We start from the raw sequence: 22,488 nt of genomic DNA, 5'->3' as shown, positions 1-22,488 counted from the left end.
TTTAGAAGGACGGGGACAGGGCTATATTTAGTCGGCTAAGGAACTGATTCGAGACGCCTTGTCTCGGGTCAGCATTTCCAAACCCCTTTACAAGGGTCGCAAATTATTTTATTGGTTGACATTCTAGCCTGAAGTAGGTGGGTGATAGATGGGCACTGAAATGGGCTGGATTTGCGTGTTCCGGAGCGGATTTTTAATAATGCGCCGAACCACCAGAACCTACAACTGCAGAAAGCTTCTCATGTGATATTTTTAAACAGTGAGAGTCTTCCTCCTCTTATGGTTGTATAGGGAGTAGTCAAAACACACAACGAAAAGCAGGGTCCTGTTGGGTCCGCAGCATCAGTACGTCATGAAGCACAACGTTTAACAGGATGTTTTTTTGGTCGTAATAAGCATAGTGCCCTACAAATCAAGTTAGCCTTTTCCTATTGACGCTGCACACCTATTTGCATTAGGCCATAAACAACTGACACGAATTCGGTGGTAGGATAATAAGTAGATGTGCGTGGGGTTAAAAAAATCCCCTGGGAAGCCAAGCCAGAAAAAAATAGCCATATTACAACCTGTCTGTTGTGATAATTTTGTTATTTGCTCTATAACCTGTTAGTCCATATGTCTTGACAACGTGATATTTAGGTCTAAAGGACGAGACAATAAGTAGACACAGTGGCAGAATACATTCAATCACACCTCTGTTTCATCACAAAACCGGAGTGCAACTCTGTCCGGTTTAGTCCACAAAGCATATTGTATGTAACAGTTAGTTACCTGACATACAGCATGGTCAACAAAGTTCATGTTTCCAACATTTTCGGACGAATGATTTAGAACCAGGGACAGTTACTGAAAGTCGCAAAGAAAACAGGAGCTGCCTCTACTATTGCAGCATCAACCGGAGCTTAGTATAAAACAGTGACATCAAAAAGATACCACTAACAAGTGTCCAATCAATGGAAGCTAAATATGTGGCTGTCCATGGTTCTGATGTGTGTTTGTTCGTGCAAGTGGAAAAAACATGTTGACTCACCCTACTTGTAGAGGTCAATGCCATCCTTCCCTCTTGCACGTTGACGAAACGGTCTATGATTGTCATACAGTACACGCTTTTATTTGTTGTTGTCTTAGGCTACCTGGCTAAAACGCTTGCTCGCTAGAATAACTTCCTTTCATGGGCAATGTTATCTAGTTAATATTAGCCTTCTACATCTAGCTACATATTGAACTTCAATCTTCTTAGTCCAGGGGCACAATGTATTTTATGGTTGAATCAAAATCACTGTAATAATCATTGGCCAGTGCAGAGAACTAAGTAAACCCACAAATCCAAATACCCATCTCCACCCATGGCAAATTTAGGAAAGGGTCCATTTTAGCAAGATGGCCACCGTTGGTTGGACAACAACAAAACGAGATGCAACAATTCAAGGTATTTTTCTGTGATAGGAGTGATGGCATATCCAAGCTGGCTTCCCTTTACACTTTGTTTTGGTGAGTCAGGACTATTCATACTTTTTATCAAGACTGATTGGCTATTCATACTTTTATTTATCAAGGTAGGCCAAATGATCACTGGCTTCCCTTGTATTCAATGCTACAGTTGGCAAAAGTAAAGGCTTGTTCTTGTTTTCATTCTCCAGTTTGTGTGTTGCATGTTTTACCAATACATTATGACAGAGGTGGACGTTGGCCAATCATTTGTGTGTGTGGGTCACTGTAGTATGAAATTACCAATAACAGGCAGAAAGACACTTTATTCTTCTGTCTTATTGGTTCAATTGTTCTCTCAATAGGAGACGCATTCTTTCGTAAAATAAGATGAGCCGGCATGTCAGGAATGTCACCTGACAATCACTACACCAGCTAATAGAACAACCACCCCCTCCAAGCTCCTTCACCCTGTTCAATCGAAACCAGACACCCGGGGATTGTGGAGGGTGTGTGTGTGTGTGTGGGGGGCACACATTCTTGCGCAATAGGAATGCACATTTGGACTAAAATAACCAAACAATGTGGTCCTACTATAAGAAACAATTATTCTTATCCTTGAATAAGTTTATCCTACCTATAGTCCAAGATTGAGAGTCATCTGCCACTGTACTGTGTCAACAGGCCTAACAGCAGAATACACAGGAGAAATACATCATGTCTGGGCTGTCAGAAGTGGACAGGCTACATATCAACGTCTCTGATATAGGATGCATGTTGTATGATCCGTTATTGAAATGGTGCTTGTGAACGTCGATAACAAGCCTGGCAGCGAATCAAAGAAATATAATAATCCGTGATTGAGATAAAGGTTGTATGAGTCCAGTTTGTGATGACACAGATTATAGCTATACTGTGTGTGTGTGGTGTATAAAAGACTTGGAAAATCAACAGCATGAAGAATGAGTAATGATTCACAATAACAACATAATGTTTGGTATTAGAATTCATTAATGCCATGGAAAAGGCTATAGCCTACAGCTGAGTACTGATCTATGACGTGTGCAACGGCTCGGATGGACACCAATAGGTGCATCTGCACCGAATCCAGATAGCCAAAGCAATTTAAAAAGGATAGTTACCGTATTTCATTGGGACTTAAACAGAGTTTACATTGAACCAGTGGCCACTTGTTATTGCCCAATCGGCTGTACTTTTGTCTCAAGTTGTTTTTGTCAGAAACCATGTTGGAAATGTTGTGCCTGTGTGGAATCTGACCCTTATGTCACAGTGGTCAGTAGGTCAGACTATAGAATCCACAGTGTGACTGTCACTGTCCTCGACCCCCAACAAGGTCAAGAACACAGCCATCATTAGTAACATCCCCTGTTAATACCCAGCCACCATGCACCGCTACATCAATTCATCACCTGTGCTTGCCTGTAGCTTAACAGCCCAACAGATTAGTCCCAAATCTGCAAGCCCCACCCACCTGGCATTCTAGGCAGGCTAAAGCAAACGCTCAATGTAATACAAGTAGTATTTGAACCCAGGTTTAATTTATCCCGACCTTGTAGTTCCATCCCCATCCCACCACCAGTGTTTTCCTTCCCCCTCCTGCTGTATGTAATGTGGTGTAAGGACACGCCTGGGGGCTGGGAGAGGCCGCGCCCCGGGACACATGAGCACTATTTTTACCCTCGCTCCTGCGGTGTTCAGTTTCTTATCTCCTCCTCCCTCTGTCCCGATCTCAGAGAGGGGGACAGGGAGCAGCTCCTCAAGGAGGGGGGGTCACCGGGACATTTGCCCCTTCTACCCTGAGCAAAGTTGTCTTGGGTTCAAATACTATTCGAAATCAATTCACACATTAAGCTATGGTTGATTGAGCTTGCTTGGCTCAAAGGCACCAATAGAACAGTCTCATATGTCAAGCCCAACCACCAAACCCACCCACAGGCTAAAGCAAACAGTCAAATACTATTTAAACCCATGTCAGCCACACATCGTAAAAGAGGGGCAGGGAGCAGGCTTAAAAAAAGAGCTGACGTATTGTGCCTCCTCTCTTTCAGGGTTACAGGAGCCTGATCTGGCATAGAGAGTGTTAGGAGTGGAGTTCCTTAGGGACAGGGTAGATGACTTCAGTAGTCATCCAGCTCCACAGTTACAGCCCAATTAGTGTCCTGTTAGAGGCTCATACTGTAACACCCCTTTACAGCTGACCCAGGACCAGCCAATAAGGATGTTGTGCTGATTAGCATGTATAACCGCATCAGTAAATTAGTCAATACAGCAGGTTACAGAGCAGCTTGTGATGGAGGTGGTTCGGGGAACCTTGTGGTGGCTCCCTAAGCTCAGTAGGTAAACAGTCATGTTGCACACAGGAGACCTGTGGTTTAACAGGCACATTTTTGGTGCCTATGTGAACAGAGTCAAATATAGAGAAAGTTGGAGGGGTCAAGTCAGAAAGAGGATATGAACCACTTGACAGGGTCTGGAAAGGGGACAGTAAAATGGAGGCTTTAGCAGACGGACGGATGGACTCACCGATTCTGGCCGCTCAACACGAACGCTCCCATTCCAAATGGACAAACTCTTCGCTGCCCCTTAGTGGCTTTGCTCTGTTATTATAACATCAGGCCGAGACAAGGAGCCAGTCAGATTCAGAACACTAGAACAATGAATAATAGTTTAATAGCAAAGGTAACAGACAGGTGAGATGTAAAAAATACCTTGTTTTATTATTTAGCCAATGGAAATGTGAAGAAACCGTAGATGAGCAGTAGAGTTACAAGCGTACATCACACACACACAACTTATGATGCGCCACATGGTCATTACAGTTTTACTGTAGTACTTTGTCACACAGTATAATCATTTTACTACAAAGTTTCTATTGCAGCCACAATCTGCAAAGATGAAAAATCCTCTACACCATGGAATTTCTATTCCGGTTATTCAAAAAAAAAAAAAAGAAGTGAAATCTAAAATGAACAATTAACAAACATGAATGTTGGAGCAAAGATTATTACTATTTATTTTTTTTTTAATAGGAGATTGGTCGGTACTCAAATCCCCTTGGTATTTTTATTGATTCATAGACAGTACAGCTGGACAGTAGAGCCAGATAAAAGGGACATGGACAGGAGAGGTGGAGACAGGGCTCCAACCCCCGTCACCAAGGGGGTAATTATGGTCCCGAGTTGAGAGGACTACCCATTGACCAGACTCCAGCCCAAGCAAACAAATCCTAGTCAATTTCATCTCAGACAAACTGAAGTCTCAATGCGTCATAAAATGAATGAAAAGTAAATATTGAATTGATGTCCATAAATGGACAATCCACTCGAGGTGGTTCTCTCTGCTTATGCCCCATGTCTAGACACAAAATAGTGAGCAAGTTTCAGTGCATAACCCTTCAAACCCCCATGCACCATGCACATAGACTAGGGGGCGACATTTTCCTCACGCAAAAAAAAAAAAAAAAAGGTGCAGCTCTGTGCAAAGAATACCATAAAACTCAATCTGTATGATAAAAAAACTCATTATAAAGCATGATTTAATTTGAACTTTTCAACAAGTAGTGTTATAAGAAGGCAAGAATTTAGCCAGGGTTCAGTCAACTGAGCAATGCATGCGATGTGTGCGATGCAATTGAGAGTTGAAGGTTTTGGAATTCACATTGGATCATTTGCCTTCACATCTATTTGAAATCTTATGGTTCTTTTGCTCACTGCTCAATGCCATTTGCTCGTGCAAAATGTCACCCTTGCACTGATTGTCCCTGGTCCCCCTCCCTACAACACACAATTACTGTTCGTTCAGCCAATAAGGAGAGACTGTGGGAAGATTTTGTTGTGATGGAAAAAGTCATCTTGATTATCACCTGCAGAGGTGACTCTGCGGTGTATATGCCTGTGTGTGTTTCTTTAAATGTCTCGGTGTGTGAGAGAGATGGAGAGAGATTAGGTGCTTGGATGTGTATGATAGTTTCCAGAGCAGCAGGCAGGAGACCAGGGGTAAAGCAGGGATACCTTTTACACCTCAAATGCTGGGAACTTTGATTTCAGGGGCTGGAGGAGGTCTGCCAGGAAGTAGATGGTTCCAGCCATGCCTGTGGACAGGAAGTGACACATTCATTTCACGTCTAAAACAGTTATTGGGTCGTATTCGTACATTTTAGCAAAACATTTGCAAAGGAAAATGAAAACATATGATCAGGTCGTCCCTCCTCGTTTATCAGTTTTCTACCATTTGATATCTAATGAACACAACCATGTTCAAGCTTTCCACTATTCATTGACCAATAGAAATGTGTCAAATTATTGAGCAAATCTGTGATCTAGGCTAAACATTCCCAATTGAAACACTTGATATTGTGTGTGTTAAGACGGCTTCACATTACCTTCAAATAATGAGAACGGAGTGTCCGGTGTCCTGCAGCCATGTTTGCCGTAGTTCATGCACCAGTCTGCAAACTACACAAAACACAAGACCACAGCTTTTTACAATACAACAGTCAAACTTCATGAGTATCAGACCATTGACAAATACTGTCCTAAGACAAATACATCTTTAGCAGCCCATTCTTACTGTGTGCCTTACAGTGCCACTTGAGATTCCACTAGGATTAAATGGCCCACTTGTGTGACCACAAAGCCCTTCTAGTCCGTTCCAATACAGTACATTGGATTAAATGGAAGAGCTTAAACTACACATGGGACCCCCCACCCACCCTCACTGTCTGTTGATGCAAAGACACGCGCTAATAGCAACACGCTGTCAATAGCAACACGCTGTCAATAGCAACACGCTGTCAATAGCAACACGCTGTCAATAGCAACACGCTGTCAATAGCAACACGCTGTCAATAGCAACACGCTGTCAATAGCAACACGCTGTCAATAGCAACACGCTGTCAATAGCAACACGCTGTCAATAGCAACACGCTGTCAATAGCAACACGCTGTCAACACGCTGTCAATAGCAACACGCTGTCAACACGCTGTCAATAGCAACACGCTCACAGCCACTTAGCGGTTGTCAATAAACATACAACGGTTCACTTCTCAAGCGTCTCAGGTTCTCTGAATAATGTTTCATTTAAGTTTGGGTCGCTGCCAGCAGGATTATTGAGTGTAGTTCAGAGTATTGTTAAAGTGACCTTCAGTCTTATATGGAAACTCTGGATTCTGAGAAGTTTTTTGTAACAGCTACCGAGACAAGCTGCTAGTGGGTGATAAACCTTGTAGAGACCCCGTCAAATGTCTATTTGTTGAAACATCAAACCATCAGAGGCTGGTAGAGGGGGAGGACCTACAGTTGAGCCAGGAGTTATTCCTGATTTAAAAATAAGAAAAAGTTTTGATCATGTGACCGGACGAGGGGAAACTCTAGGCTCCACACCCTCATCAATTGACGAGAGCTTGTTTGTGGTAACAGGCGAGGACATTGTCAGGTCAGTAAGTTCAGGCTGCCTCTCACCATACAGGCCCTGTAGAGGTGCTTGGGGTCATGGGTGAGCTTGTAGAGGGCCAGGAAGGCGTAGGCGTTACCCGCGGCGCCGTGGCACAGGCCGTAGCCCTTCTTCAGCAGGCCCCTGTGCCACACCACCTCCCCACACTGTAGAGCCTCTTCCAGGTACTGGCCCACTCCAAACACCTGCAGGGGGAAAACAGGGCAAGGGCATGTTCAGTAAGGCAAAATGTTTTTAAATGTTTCAAACAGGAAAGTAACATGTCTTTCTTTAGGAGACGTTGAGACAGTACTGTAAAAACTCTTTGTCTATTTCAATCCTTTTGGGTTAGATTGGCAGACAACTAATGCCCTCCATGTTAAATGTGTGACACATGAAACACATTAGAATAAAAGCAAAGTGATAATGTTTTAAGGGACATTATCCTAGTCTATTGTAGCTATACCTTTTGGTTGGTTGCTAATACAGCAAATAAACAACTTCACCACCATTACTTTCCAAGAGACCTCCGGCCTCGATGATGTTATTCTGCCAATTACACCTGAGATTGCATGTACCATAGTAATTATCCATATCACATATTCTATCCATAACATAGTACTGGGGTGTGTTGAGTAGAGGCACACCGTATCAAAACATTTTGTAACGGGGAAAAAAGCAAACACCTGCGTTTTTATTGGATGAGTTCAAATAGAAAAGAGCATCCCCCAGTTCCACTAAAAGGTTTACCCACTACTGAACAGGGCCCAGGTTTCCAGTACCTTGTAGGCCTGCAGCAGCATGTAGATAATGCCTGGGGCTCCATGACACCAGTGCACCAGCAGGTCCCTGTTGTCCCCTATGCAGGGCGGGTAGTTCCCAGTGGGAAAGCGGAGTCGACAGACGTGGTCCACGCTGGGCCTCACCAGTCTGTGGACCCTCTCATCCCCCGCCACATAGCCTGGCTGCACGGCACAGAACAGGGAAGACATTTTTCATGGCTCACACTTCATAGTAGGTTGATGAAAATGTTGGGGTCATTTCCATTTGGTGGTTTGTTATCAATGAGAAAAAGCAAGTTTACTCCCGGAATTGATCCCAACCCTGGTTGCTGATTCGTCTGTTTAAGGTCCCATAATAGTGTTTCCAAACCTGGTCTTCAGAGTCTCCCAGTAATTTCACATTCCAGCATCAGCGTATGATTCAACTAGTCAACTACTTGGTGGAGTAGGACTTAACATACAGTGGCAAGACAAAGTAAGTGAACTCTTTGGAATTAAGTATAGACAAACAGTCTGCTTAAACTAATAACACACAAATTATTGTATTTTTCTTGGCTATATTGAATACATAATTTAAACAATCACAGTGTAGGTTGGAAAAAGTATGTGAACCCCCAGGCTAATGACTTCTCCAAAAGCTAATTGGAGTCAGGAGTCAGCTAACCTGGAGTCCAATCAATGAGACGAGATTGGAGATGTTGATTAGAGCTGCCCTGACCCATAAAAAAACTCACAAAATTTGAGTTTCCTATTCACAAGAAGCATAGCCTGATGTGAACCATGCCTTGAGCAGAATGGAAAACCTAAGATTAAGAATTGTTGACTTGCATAAAAACCTTGATGTTCATCAGTTCACAGTAAGACAAATTGTCTATAAGTGGAGAAAGTTCAGCACCGTTGCTACTCTCCCTAGGAGTGGCCGTCCTGCAAAGATGACAGCAAGAGCACAGCGCAGAATGTTCAATGAGGTTAAGAAGAATCCTAGAGTGTCAGCTTAAGACTTACAGAAATTTCTCAGGTTGAGAGCTTCAAGTTCCTTGGTGTCCACAGCAACAACAAACTAGAATGGTCCAAACACACCAAGACAGTTGCGAAGAGGGAACGACGAAGCCTATTCCCCCTCAGGAGACTAAAATGATTTGTCATGGGTACCGAGATCCTCAAAAAGGTTCTACAGTTGCACCATCGAGAGCATCCTGACTGGTTGCATCGCTGTCAAAAAGGCTTCTCAACAGTTTTTACCCCCAAGCCATAAGACTCCTGAACAGGTAACCAAATGGCTTCCCGGACTATTTGCACTGTGTGCCCCGCCCCAAACCCCTCTTACGCTCCTGCTACTCTCCGTTTATCTTTATATGCATAGTCACTTTAACTTCTTCGAGATAGGGGCACTCTTAATTTTTGGATAAAAAACATTCCCGTTTTAAACAAGATATTTTGTCATGAAAGGATGCTCGACTATGCATGTAATTGACAGCTTTGGAAAGAAAAAAAAAAACTCGGACGTTTCCAAAACTGCAAAGATATTATCTGTGAGTGCCACAGAACTAATGCTACAGGCGAAACCAAGATTAAATTTCATACAGGAAATGCCCCTGTATATGGCTGTGAATGCGCCAGGAATGAGCCTGCCCTTTTTGTCGTTTCCCCAAGGTGTCTGCAGCATTGTGACGTATTTGTAGGCATATCATTGGAAGATTGACCATAAGAGACTACATTTACCAGGTGTCCGCCCGGTGTCCTGCGTCAAAATTATTGCGTAATCTCTAGGTCCATGCGCGTTCCATTTCTTCAGGAGAAACTAAACTGCCACGAATGATTTATCATCGATAGATATGTGAAAAACACCTTGAGGATTGATTCTAAACAACGTTTGCCATGTTTCTGTCGATATTATGGAGTTAATTTGGAAAAAAGTTTGTTGTAATGACTTAATTTTCAGGTTTTTTCTTACCCAAACGTGATGAAGAAAACAGAGCGATTTGTATACACAAATAATATTTTTGTAAAAACGGAACATTTGCTATCTAACTGAGAGTCTCCTCATTGAAAACATCTGAAGTTCTTCAAAGGTAAATTATTTTATTTGAATGCTTTTCTTGTTGTGAAAATGTTGCATGCTGAATGCCAGGCTTAATGCTATGCTAGGCTATCAATACTGTTACACAAATGCTTGTTTAGCTATGGTTCAAAAGCATATTTTGAAAATCTGAGATGACAGTGTTGTTAACAAAAGGCTAAGCTTGAGAGCAAATATATTTATTTCATTTGCGATTTTCATGAATAGTTAACGTTGCGTTATGGTAATGAGCTTGAGGCTGTATTCACGATCCCGGATCCGGGATGGCTAGAATCAAGAGGTTAACTATACATTCATGTACACAATACCTCAATTGGGCCGACCAACCAGTGCTCCCACACATTGGCTAATGTGGCTATCTGCATTGTGTCCCACCCACCACCCAGCAACCCCTCTTTTACGCTACTGCTACTCTCTGTTCATCATATATGCATAGTCACTTTAACCATATCTACATGTACATACTACCTCAATCAGCCTGACTAACCGGTGTCTGTATGTAGCCTCTACTGTTATAGCCTCACTACTTTTATAGCCTTTTTACTGTTGTTTTTATTTCTTTACTTACCTATTGTTCACCTAATACCTTTTTTGCACTATTGGTTAGAGCCCGTAAGTAAGCATTTCACTGTAACGTCTACACCTGTTGTATTCGGCATTTCACCGTAACGTCTACACCTGTTGTATTCGGCATTTCACTGTAACGTCTACACCTGTTGTATTCAGCATGTCACTGTAAGGTCTGCACCTGTTGTATTCAGCATGTCACTGTAAGGTCTACACCGGTTGTATTTGGCACACGCGACATACTTTGATTTGAACATGCTAACATCTCTGTTGACGAGTCTAAACATTGAACAAGAAAGGTGTTCATGGGAGGACTCCACGGAAGAAGCCACTGCTGTCAAAAAAAAAAACAAGTTTGAAGTTTGCAAAAGAGCATCTGGATGTTCCACAGCGCTACTGACAAAATATTCTCTGACAGATGAAACTACAGTTGTGTTGTTTGGAAGGAACACACAACACTATGTATGGAAAAAAAGGCACAGCACAGCACACCAACATCAAAACCTCATCCCAGCTGTAAAGTCTGGTGGAGGGAGCATCATGGTTTGGGGCTGCTTTGCTGCCTCAGGGCCTGGACAGCTTATCAAGACATTTTGCAGGATAATGTACAGTTATCTGTCCACTGAAATTAAAGTTCAACAGAAGTTGGGTGATGCAACAACCCAAAAGACAGAAGTAAATCAACAACAGAATGGCTTCAACAGACGAAAATAGGCCTTCTGGAGTGGCCCAGTTAGAGTCCTGACCTCAACCTGATTGAGATGCTGTAGCATGACCTCAAGAGCAGTTCACACCAGACATCCCAAGAATATTGCTGAACTGAAACAGTTTTGTAAAGAGGAATGGTCCAAAATTCATCCTGACTTATGCAGGTCTGATCTGCAACTACAGAAAACGTTTGGTTGAGGTTATTGCTGCAAAAGGATGGTCAACCAGTTATTAAATCCAAGAGTTCACATACTTTTCCCACCATGCACTGTGAATGTTTACACAGTGTGCTCAATAAAGACATGAAAATGTATAATTGTGTGTTATTAGTTTAAGTTTAAGTCTATTGTTGTGACCTAGATGAAGATCAGATAAAAAATAAATTGAACAATTTATGCAGAAATCCAGGTATTTCCAAAAGGTTCACATACTTTTCTTGCCACTGTATGAAGGCGTTTTCTTTAGATTCAGAATCCTGCATAAATGGGAATTTCAACCAATCAGCTTTGCCTGCATGGGAATAAAGGGAAGATCGAACCAATCGGCTCTAGCTTTATTACCTGCATGAGGAAGTAGTAGATGCCTGCCAGGCCGTGGGCGGGGCCTACATACTGTTCTTGGTACCACTCGTACATCAGAGGGCTCTGGTCCTGACAGCGGAACCTCTGAGACTGGCCCTCCCCCGATATTAACACAGCCTCACAGATCTGTGGGAGAGAGACCAGGGTCAAAACACACATCCCTGGATCTGTGGGAGAGAGACCAGGATCAAAACACACATCCCTGATATCAACACAGCCTCAGATCAGACGGAGAGAGACCAGGGTCAAAACACACATCCCTGATATCGACACAGCCTCAGATCAGAGGGAGAGAGACCAGGATCAAAACACACATCCCTGATATCAACACAGCCTCAGATCAGACAGAGAGAGACCAGGATCAAAACACACATCCCTGATATCAACACAGCCTCAGATCAAGACCAGGATCAAAACACACATCCCTGATATCAACACAGCCTCAGATCAGACGGAGAGAGACCAGGATCAAAACACACATCCCTGATATCAACACAGCCTCAATCAGACGGAGAGAGACCAGGATCAAAACACAAACACATCAACACAGCCTCTCATTCTCATTCTGAGAAATATGGTAGGTCACATGATTTGAACATCTGAACCAAGTGGACAGGCTGACATGCTGCTCAAACAGTGGGAGACGGACAGATGGGTGTGTTCATAACAATTCAACTGTTCTACCTTGTTAGCCAACAAATAGATCCATGTTGGCTAAACTTGAAATAGAAAGATTAGCTGGCTAGTCACCAGCACGTGGGATTGAGAGATGGCTGATGAGACCTGTGTTAATTCTCTATAGCCTAATGACCGATGAGACCTGTGTTCATTCTCTATAGCCTAATGGCCGATGAGACCTGTGTTCATTCTCTATAGCCTAATGGCCGATGAGACCTGTGTTCATTCTCTATAGCCTAATGGCCGATGAGACCTGTGTTCATTCTCTATAGCCTAATGGCCGATGAGACCTGTGTTCATTCTCTATAGCCTAATGGCCGATGAGACCTGTGTTCATTCTCTATAGCCTAATGGCCGATGAGACCTGTGTTCATTCTCTATAGCCTAATGGCCGATGAGACCTGTGTTCATTCTCTATAGCCTAATGGCCGATGAGACCTGTGTTCATTCTCTATAGCCTAATGGCCGATGAGACCTGTGTTCATTCTCTATAGCCTAATGGCCGATGAGACCTGTGTTCATTCTCTATAGCCTAATGGCCGATGAGACCTGTGTTCATTCTCTATAGCCTAATGGCCGATGAGACCGGTGTTCATTCTCTATAGCCTAATGGCCGATGAGACCGGTGTTCATTCTCTATAGCCTAATGGCCGATGAGACCTGTGTTCATTCTCTATAGCCTAATGGCCGATGAGACCTGTGTTCATTCTCTATAGCCTAATGGCCGATGAGACCTGTGTTCATTCTCTATAGCCTAATGGCTGATGAGACCGGTGTTCATTCTCTATAGCCTAATGGCTGATGAGACCTGTGTTCATTCTCTATAGCCTGATGGCTGATGAGACCGGTGTTCATTCTCTATAGCCTAATGGCTGATGAGACCTGTGTTAATTCTCTATAGCCCAATGGCTGATGAGACCGGGTGTTAATTCTCTATAGCCCAATGGCTGATGAGACCTGTGTTAATTCTCTATAGCCTGATGGCTGATGAGACCTGTGTTAATTCTCTATAGCCTGATGGCTGATGAGACCTGTGTTAATTCTCTATAGCCTGATGAGACCTGTGTTAATTCTCTATAGCCTGATGAGACCTGTGTTAATTCTCTATAGCCTGATGGCTGATGAGACCTGTGTTAATTCTCTATAGCCTGATGGCTGATGAGACCTGTGTTAATTCTCTATAGCCTGATGGCTGATGAGACCTGTGTTAATTCTCTATAGCCTGATGAGACCGGTGTTAATTCTCTATAGCCTAATGAGACCTGTGTTAATTCTCTATAGCCTGATGGCTGATGAGACCGGTGTTAATTCTCTATAGCCTGATGGCTGATGAGACCGGTGTTAATTCTCTATAGCCTAATGAGACCTGTGTTAATTCTCTATAGCCTAATGAGACCGGTGTTAATTCTCTATAGCCTGATGGCTGATGAGACCTGTGTTAATTCTCTATAGCCCAATGGCTGATGAGACCTGTGTTAATTCTCTATAGCCCAATGGCTGATGAGACCTGTGTTAATTCTCTATAGCCTGATGGCTGATGAGACCTGTGTTAATTCTCTATAGCCTGATGGCTGATGAGACCTGTGTTAATTCTCTATAGCCTGATGGCTGATGAGACCTGTGTTAATTCTCTATAGCCTGATGGCTGATGAGACTTGTGTTAATTCTCTATAGCCTGATGGCTGCTACAAGAAGTTTGTCATTATTAGTGAAGGAGCATTATGCTTCTAGTCACAGTTGTGACAAAAAGATGACATTTTCAAAGACTTGAAAGACAGATCAGTTAAACTAAAAACCAAGGTTAAACCATTTAGATAAAATAATGAAATGATTAGTGAGTGTTGTGGTCGTGGAAGGCTTACATTCAGCCTCCGTATAACATCACAAACCCTGAATTCATTACATTATTTCTGTTTGAAATGTGTAATTTACCTTTAATTGTACAACTCCTATTTAGAGAAAATATATAAAAAAATAGATATCATGAATTGCCCATAAGTTTAAGAAAGAAAATAAACTTGAGATATGGTTCAGGCCACATCGCCCTCCAATTCTACACATTTTGCCTTGGGCACGGAGAGTAGAGTGAGCCATTTATTACTCATTTCACGCAATTCTACTTCATTTGCCTTGGGCACGGAGAGTAGAGTGAGCCATTTATTACTCATTTCACGCAATTCTACACATTTTGCCTTGGGGATGGAGAGTAGAGTGAGCCATTTATTACTCATTTCCCGCAATTCTACACATTTTGCCTTGGGGACGGAGAGTAGAGTGAGCCATTTATTACTCATTTCACGCAATTCTACACATTTTGCCTTGGGGACGGAGAGTAGAGTGAGCCATTTATTACTAATTTCCCGCAATTCTACACATTTTGCCTTGGGGATGGAGAGTAGAGTGAGCCATTTATTACTAATTTCCCGCAATTCTACACATTTTGCCTTGGGGACGGAGAGTAGAGTGAGCCATTTATTACTAATTTCCCGCAATTCTACACATTTTGCCTTGGGGACGGAGAGTAGAGTGAGCCATTTATTACTAATTTCCCGCAATTCTACACATTTTGCCTTGGGGACGGAGAGTAGAGTGAGCCATTTATTACTAATTTCCCGCAATTCTACACATTTTGCCTTGGGGACGGAGAGTAGAGTGAGCCATTTATTACTAATTTCCCGCAATTCTACACATTTTGCCTTGGGGACGGAGAGTAGAGTGAGCCATTTATTACTCATTTCACGCAATTCTACACATTTTGCCTTGGGGACGGAGGGAAAAATGTGCAGTTTTACATCCAATGTTCTGCATTTACCCACATTTTGCCACGGTCTCACGCCATGATAATAAAATATCTGAGCGAGGGTGACTCATAAAATATCTGAGCGAGGGTGACTCATAAAATATCTGAGCGAGGGTGACTCATAAAATATCTGAGCGAGGGTGACTCATAAAATATCTGAGCGAGGGTGACTCATAAAATATCTGAGCGAGGGTGACTCATAAAATATCTGAGCGAGGGTGACTCATAAAATATCTGAGCGAGGGTGACTCATAAAATATCTGAGCGAGGGTGACTCATAAAATATCTGAGCGGAGGGTGACTCATAAAATATCTGAGCGGAGGGTGACTCATAAAATATCTGAGCGGAGGGTGACTCATAAAATATCTGAGCGGAGGGTGACTCATAAAATATCTGAGCGGAGGGTGACTCATAAAATATCTGAGCGAGAGTGACTCATAAAATATCTGAGCGAGAGTGACTCATAAAATATCTGAGCGAGAGTGACTCATAAAATATCTGAGCGAGAGTGACTCATAAAATATCTGAGCGAGAGTGACTCATAATATCTGAGCGAGAGTGACTCATAAAATATCTGAGCGAGAGTGACTCATAAAATATCTGAGCGAGAGTGACTCATAAAATATCTGAGCGAGAGTGACTCATAAAATATCTGAGCGAGAGTGACTCATAAAATATCTGAGCGAGAGTGACTCATAAAATATCTGAGCGAGAGTGACTCATAAAATATCTGAGCGAGAGTGACTCATAAAATATCTGAGCGAGAGTGACTCATAAAATATCTGAGCGAGAGTGACTCATAAAATATCTGAGCGAGAGTGACTCATAAAATATCTGAGCGAGAGTGACTCATAAAATATCTGAGCGAGAGTGACTCATAAAATATCTGAGCGAGAGTGACTCATAAAATATCTGAGCGAGAGTGACTCATAAAATATCTGAGCGAGAGTGACTCATAAAATATCTGAGCGAGAGTGACTCATAAAATATCTGAGCGAGAGTGACTCATAAAATATCTGAGCGAGAGTGACTCATAAAATATCTGAGCGAGAGTGACTCATAAAATATCTGAGCGAGAGTGACTCATAAAATATCTGAGCGAGAGTGACTCATAAAATATCTGAGCGAGAGTGACTCATAAAATATCTGAGCGAGAGTGACTCATAAAATATCTGAGCGAGAGTGACTCATAAAATATCTGAGCGAGTGTGACTCATAAAATATCTGAGCGAGAGTGACTCATAAAATATCTGAGCGAGAGTGACTCATAAAATATCTGAGCGAGAGTGACTCATAAAATATCTGAGTGAGAGTGACTCATAAAATATCTGAGTGAGAGTGACTCATAAAATATCTGAGTGAGAGTGACTCATAAAATATCTGAGTGAGAGTGACTCATAAAATATCTGAGTGAGAGTGACTCATAAAATATCTGAGTGAGAGTGACTCATAAAATATCTGAGTGAGAGTGACTCATAAAATATCTGAGTGAGAGTGACTAATAAAATCAAATGTGGTACGGACATCGACAATGACTAGTTTAGCTAGCTGGCTAGATGAACGTATTATTCTAAAAACCGACATGGGCCAATTGAGTGACTGCCAACAAGTTTCCATCCACAGTTTTTATAGTAGTCCTACCTACTCATACAGTATACATGTTTTTACAGTAGTCCTACCTACTCATACAGTATACATGTTTTTACAGTAGTCCTACCTACTCATACAGTATACATGTTTTTACAGTAGTCCCACCTACTCATACAGTATACATGTTTTTACAGTAGTCCCACCTACTCATACAGTATACATGTTTTTATAGTAGTCCCACCTACTCATACAGTATACATGTTTTTACAGTAGTCCCACCTACTCATACAGTATACATGTTTTTATAGTAGTCCTACCTACTCATACAGTATACATGTTTTTACAGTAGTCCTACCTACTCATACAGTATACATGTTTTTACAGTAGTCCTACCTACTCATACAGTATACATGTTTTTATAGTAGTCCTACCTACTCATACAGTATACATGTTTTTACAGTAGTCCTACCTACTCATACAGTATACATGTTTTTACAGTAGTCCTACCTACTCATACAGTATACATGTTTTTATAGTAGTCCTACCTACTCATACAGTATACATGTTTTTACAGTAGTCCTACCTACTCATACAGTATACATGTTTTTACAGTAGTCCTACCTACTCATACAGTATACATGTTTTTATAGTAGTCCTACCTACTCATACAGTATACATGTTTTTATAGTAGTCCTACCTACTCATACAGTATACATGTTTTTACAGTAGTCCTACCTACTCATACAGTATACATGTTTTTACAGTAGTCCCACCTACTCATACAGTATACATGTTTTTACAGTAGTCCCACCTACTCATACAGTATACATGTTTTTACAGTAGTCCCACCTACTCATACAGTATACATGTTTTTACAGTAGTCCTACCTACTCATACAGTATACATGCAGTTTAATAGGCTACAGATTAAAAAAGTTACGATGAACCTTTCTAATAAACATTGAGTTTATTCTGGTTACCTGAGCGATATGCGACTGCCGTTTGACAAATAAAAATACCTGCGCTCTTACTCATGTTAAGCTCATCATGTGGTCTGCCTGCCAGCTGTTGGCTAGAGCGCATGGGCCAAGACGCAACAGCGCATGGGCCAAGACGCAACTCAACTATTGGTAGAGTTGAAAATGTGATGGAAACACATTGAACCTCAGATTGTTATTGGGGCCATGAAAAGGGAAAAGTACATTGTGTGCACTACGTCCTCACCCACCGCGCACTGCGTCCTCGCCCACCGCACCCACCGCGCCCTCGCCCACCGCGCACTCACCCACCGCGTCCTCACCCACCGCGCACCGCGTCCTCACCCACCGCGCACCGCGTCCTCACCCACCGCGCCCTCACCCACCGCGCCCTCACCCAGAGCAAATGCGATCACCCACCGCGCACCGCGCCCTCATTGGGCGCCCTCACCCACCGCGCACCGCGTCCTCACCCACATTGCGCACGCGTCCTCACCCACCGCGCACCGCGTCCTCACCCACCGCGCACCGCGTCCTCACCCCCCGCGCACCGCGTCCTCACCCACCGCGCACCGCGTCCTCACCCACCGCGCACCGCGTCCTCACCCACCGCGCACCGCGTCCTCACCCACCGCGCACCGCGTCCTCACCCACCGCGCACCGCGTCCTCACCCACCGCGCACCGCGTCCTCACCCACCGCGCACCGCGTCCTCACCCACCGCGCACCGCGTCCTCACCCACCGCGCACCGCGTCCTCACCCACCGCGCACCGAGTCCTCACCCACCGCGCACCGCGTCCTCACCCACCGCGCACCGCGTCCTCACCCACCGCGTCCTCACCCACCGCGCACCGCGTCCTCACCCACCGCGCACCGCGTCCTCACCCACCGCGCACCGAGTCCTCACCCACCGCGCACCGCGTCCTCACCCACCGCGCACCGCGTCCTCACCCACCGCGTCCTCACCCACCGCGCACTGCGTCCTCACCCACCGTGCACTGCGTCCTCACCCACCGTGCACTGCGTCCTCACCCACCGCGCACCGCGTCCTCACCCACCGCGCACTGCGTCCTCACCCACTGATTTGTATCCACACCAAGTCTGCTTGGTGGAAACACCAATGGTGGGAAAATCTGCATATTTTCTTTTTGCATGAAAATCGGTCACCAATTTGATGGAAACCTAGCTAATGACTGACAAGAGAGGAACTGCTGATGCACAACCACATATCTAAATTGCATCTTGTGTATTCTAATATTATAACTCAACAGTATGTTGAGAAGGCGAGTGTTCCTAAAAATAATGGTTTTAACATGGGGGGCCTCCCTGGCTTTGTCCTTCAGAGCACAGCTCCACCAGTGGATCTATTACCAGGCCAGCACAGTACTTGGCTCGACGAAGCTCCTTTCAGTCATTTAAAACGGTAACAAGTTCATGTCATTATAAAATTGTCCTACTTAGGTGATCGTTCACCTTTCTGATGACAATGCTTGTAGCTCGCTCAACCAACTCGGTTTCTATTGAACACGGTCAATGTAACAGTGCTTGTAGCTCACTCAACCAACTCGGTTTCTATTGAACACGGTCAATGTAACAGTGCTTGTAGCTCACTCAACCAACTCGGTTTCTATTGAACACGGTCAATGTAACAGTGCTTGTAGCTCATTCAACCAACTCGGTTTCTATTGAACACGGTCAATGTAACAGTGCTTGTAGCTCACTCAACCAACACGGTTTCTATTGAACACGGTCAATGTAACAGTGCTTGTAGCTCACTCAACCAACTCGGTTTCTATTGAACACGGTCAATGTAACAGTGCTTGTAGCTCACTCAACCAACTCGGTTTCTATTGAACACGGTCAATGTAACAGTGCTTGTAGCTCACTCAACCAACTCGGTTTCTATTGAACACGGTCAATGTAACAGTGCTTGTAGCTCACTCAACCAACTCGGTTTCTATTGAACACGGTCAATGTAACAGTGCTTGTCAAACACATTGAAAACATATCCAATGTGTATGTGATGAACCTTAACCGTGAGCCTACGACTGACCTGTTGGATGTACTGGATGGGGATCTTGTCGTGGCCAAACTGCTGGTTGATGAAGGTCAGGGCGTAGAGGTAACCCATCCTGCCATAGAGCAGCTCATCAGGGAGACCGCTGGCCCCGGAGCCCATTACCACCGACTGATGGAGCTGCAGCAGCCTGGAGGGAAGGGGGAACATTCCGGTTACTTCAGATCTCTTATGGCATCTTACTGATTAACTGTTTGGACTTCATTCCAAATCAACATCCAGCCTTTATCCCATAGGATCAGGTGGACCTGTTGCCATATTGGGACACCTACCAAATCCTCTCAGATCTACACAAGTGCGAGGAGTGACTGGCATGATATCCAGATACTGATCAAATGAGCGATTAGGTTGAATGAAATCTAGACACACAGAACACAAGTGTCTTAATTCTGGCTGGCCCATGTCCTGTACTGACCTGCTGAGGCATTCGTCTGACTCCTGTGCCCTCTGTACTCTGTGGTAGACCACTGCAGCCACGGCCAGGGGCCCGGCGTCACCGCACAGGAAGGTGACATCACGTCGCCGCGTCGGACACGTCAGGCTGTGGCCCACGTAGTCCAGAGCCTTCTGCAGGAATGAAGGCTCGCCAAACACACCGTGGAGGTGCAGGTAAAGCAGGGCGATGCCTGGGGAGTGAGAGGGGAGACGAGGGGACAGGGAAGAGGGCAGAGAGGAGGGAGGGGATGGGGGAGACGAGGAGGGGAGAGGGGACAGGGAAGAGGGCAGAGAGGAGGGAGGGGATGGGGGAGACGAGGAGGGGGAGAGGGGACAGGGAAGAGGGCAGAGAGGAGGGAGGGGATGGGGGAGATGAGGAGGGGGAGAGGGGACAGGGAAGAGGGCAGAGAGGAGGGAGGGGATGCGTGGAGATGAGGGGGGGAGGGGACAGGGCAGGGCAGAGAGGACAGGAAAGAGGGATGCGAGGAAGAGAAAGGGGGGACAGAGTTTAGGAGACTTGAACCTAGGGTTCCTCTCTAGGAGGTTTTGGAGGGAGTTTTTCCTAGCCACCGTGACCTGCATTGTTTGCTGTTTGGGGTTTTAGGCTGGGGACAGCACTTTGAGATATCAGCTGAAGAGAAAGGGCTATATAAATGAATTTGATTTGATTTGATTTGTGATCTGAGGTGACAGAATGTAGTCGAAACCTAGAAAAAGCAAGATGATGGGTTCTTCTTCCTCACCTGCCCAGCCAGTGTAGCCAGTGCAGTCTCTAGGGTCAGCAGACTTGAGCCCATTCTCCATGTGCATCAACAGCTGACTGATGGCATTGCTCAACCGCCCTGCAAACTCTGCTGTGAGCTGTAGAAAACACCATGACAGAACATATGGGATTTTATTGTATTAGATCTTTATCAGTAGTCCTGTCTTTGAAGTCCTTTGAATGTTGCATATTTCAGTTACTTGATGCATTTACCATAAAAAGGCTCATGACATGTAGGCTATGTATTGTAGAGCCAGGGTATGACCGTTTGCTTACCAGGCCTAGCTAGCTTTAACTTCAGCTAGCTAACGTTAGCTTCCTACCTTTCCTTGTGAATCAAATAGTTCTTGCACAGATGCAGGGTTCCCATCGTAGTCTGCGTATGGGTTCTTCCAAGCTCTCTGATCCATTTTCTTCCAACTCCCCTCCGCTCCCACTAAAACTCAAGTTTTTTGGTCAAACGAGAAGGAATCTGCGAGAGAGGTGGGATGGGGACACACGATGTTGAGACCACTCTCGGTCTGGCTCTCGCTACAGATATAATTACATTAATTTCAACAACTCCTTGGTAGAGGGTGCAACAAAAATATGCAATGTATCTCGCTATCTAACTAAATCAAATATAACAGTTAGAGACACTGCTTTGGAAGAGATTCGTGCAACACGCCCCCAAACATGCTAGCTATGCTAACTAGCGCTAGCATGCTAAGCTAGCTCAATATCATGTGCTCAGTCGCCATTGAAATTAGCATGTGTGATAGTGCAGCTAGCTATAGCTACAATATTAGCTAATATTTTGAAACACATGCCTTTGCGCTAAATACACAAAAAAAATGCCGAATGTTAAAAGTCAGTCGATTAAAAGGACATACCACTGCAGACGGTTGATGTTTATAATGTTCTTGATCGCTTCACTGACAAACACGTTGAATGCACTTTACAACGTCAGTGTGGCCACCTGGTGTGAAGGAGTCCGCATTACAGGCCTTTTTTGGTTACTTCGAGCAGTGATGAGGACCGTGTGAGGTAATATGTTGATGTGCAGTAAATAACGAGTTAAACAATCAACTATCATATTTACTGACTATTCATTTATAAAACACTATGCATCTTCAACTGCCACCTTGTAAACCTGCCACTTTGTAATGCTGCCACCTGTGCATTGCAAATACGATATTGCAATTATACTGTGTATTTTCTCGTGTGCCATAATGACAGTGAAAAGGCGTAAGCAATGCTATGGATTTTATGCACACAGGGATAGATTGAGCTTGTGGAAGGATATGCATCCAACTTTTAAAAGTATTGTTGCCTTTTCAACAAAGCATAAGATTTTGCTATGAAGCCCTACATGTCTGTTTTGAATGATCAAAACCCATCCCAGTCTCTGAATTATGAGTTGTTCAATGAAAAGAGTCCATTTGATATTTTAAGTATAAATTGTGCACCAATACTACATTTTAAAAGCCTGTTATATTAATATTTAAATCCCTTTAATATACAGTACCAGTATTTTTAATATACAATACCAGTATTTTCCCACACTACCAGCCAGGTGCTAATTGGGGGA

General features: G+C 43.9%; 1 protein-coding gene across 1 annotated transcript; it reads right to left on the bottom strand.

Annotated features, from left to right (window-relative positions):
• Positions 1–4,140: 4,140 nt before the first annotated feature.
• LOC124018684 (glutathione S-transferase LANCL1-like) lies at positions 4,141–21,918 on the bottom strand. Its single transcript, XM_046334024.1, has 10 exons — positions 21,791–21,918; positions 21,242–21,390; positions 20,899–21,016; positions 20,136–20,346; positions 19,697–19,850; positions 11,578–11,724; positions 7,663–7,845; positions 6,910–7,086; positions 5,831–5,903; positions 4,141–5,539 (listed from the first exon to the last, which is right to left on the bottom strand). The coding sequence occupies exons 2-10, from the start codon at positions 21,326–21,328 to the stop codon at positions 5,463–5,465; spliced, it is 1,227 nt and encodes a 408-aa protein (XP_046189980.1). The 5' UTR covers positions 21,329–21,390; positions 21,791–21,918; the 3' UTR covers positions 4,141–5,462.
• Positions 21,919–22,488: the final 570 nt, after the last annotated feature.

This window comes from Oncorhynchus gorbuscha, unplaced genomic scaffold (genome assembly GCF_021184085.1).
Source record: "Oncorhynchus gorbuscha isolate QuinsamMale2020 ecotype Even-year unplaced genomic scaffold, OgorEven_v1.0 Un_scaffold_563, whole genome shotgun sequence".
NCBI lineage: Eukaryota > Metazoa > Chordata > Actinopteri > Salmoniformes > Salmonidae > Oncorhynchus > Oncorhynchus gorbuscha.
Note: the sequence above shows the minus strand (reverse complement) of the source record. Positions and strands in the feature narration are given on the sequence as shown.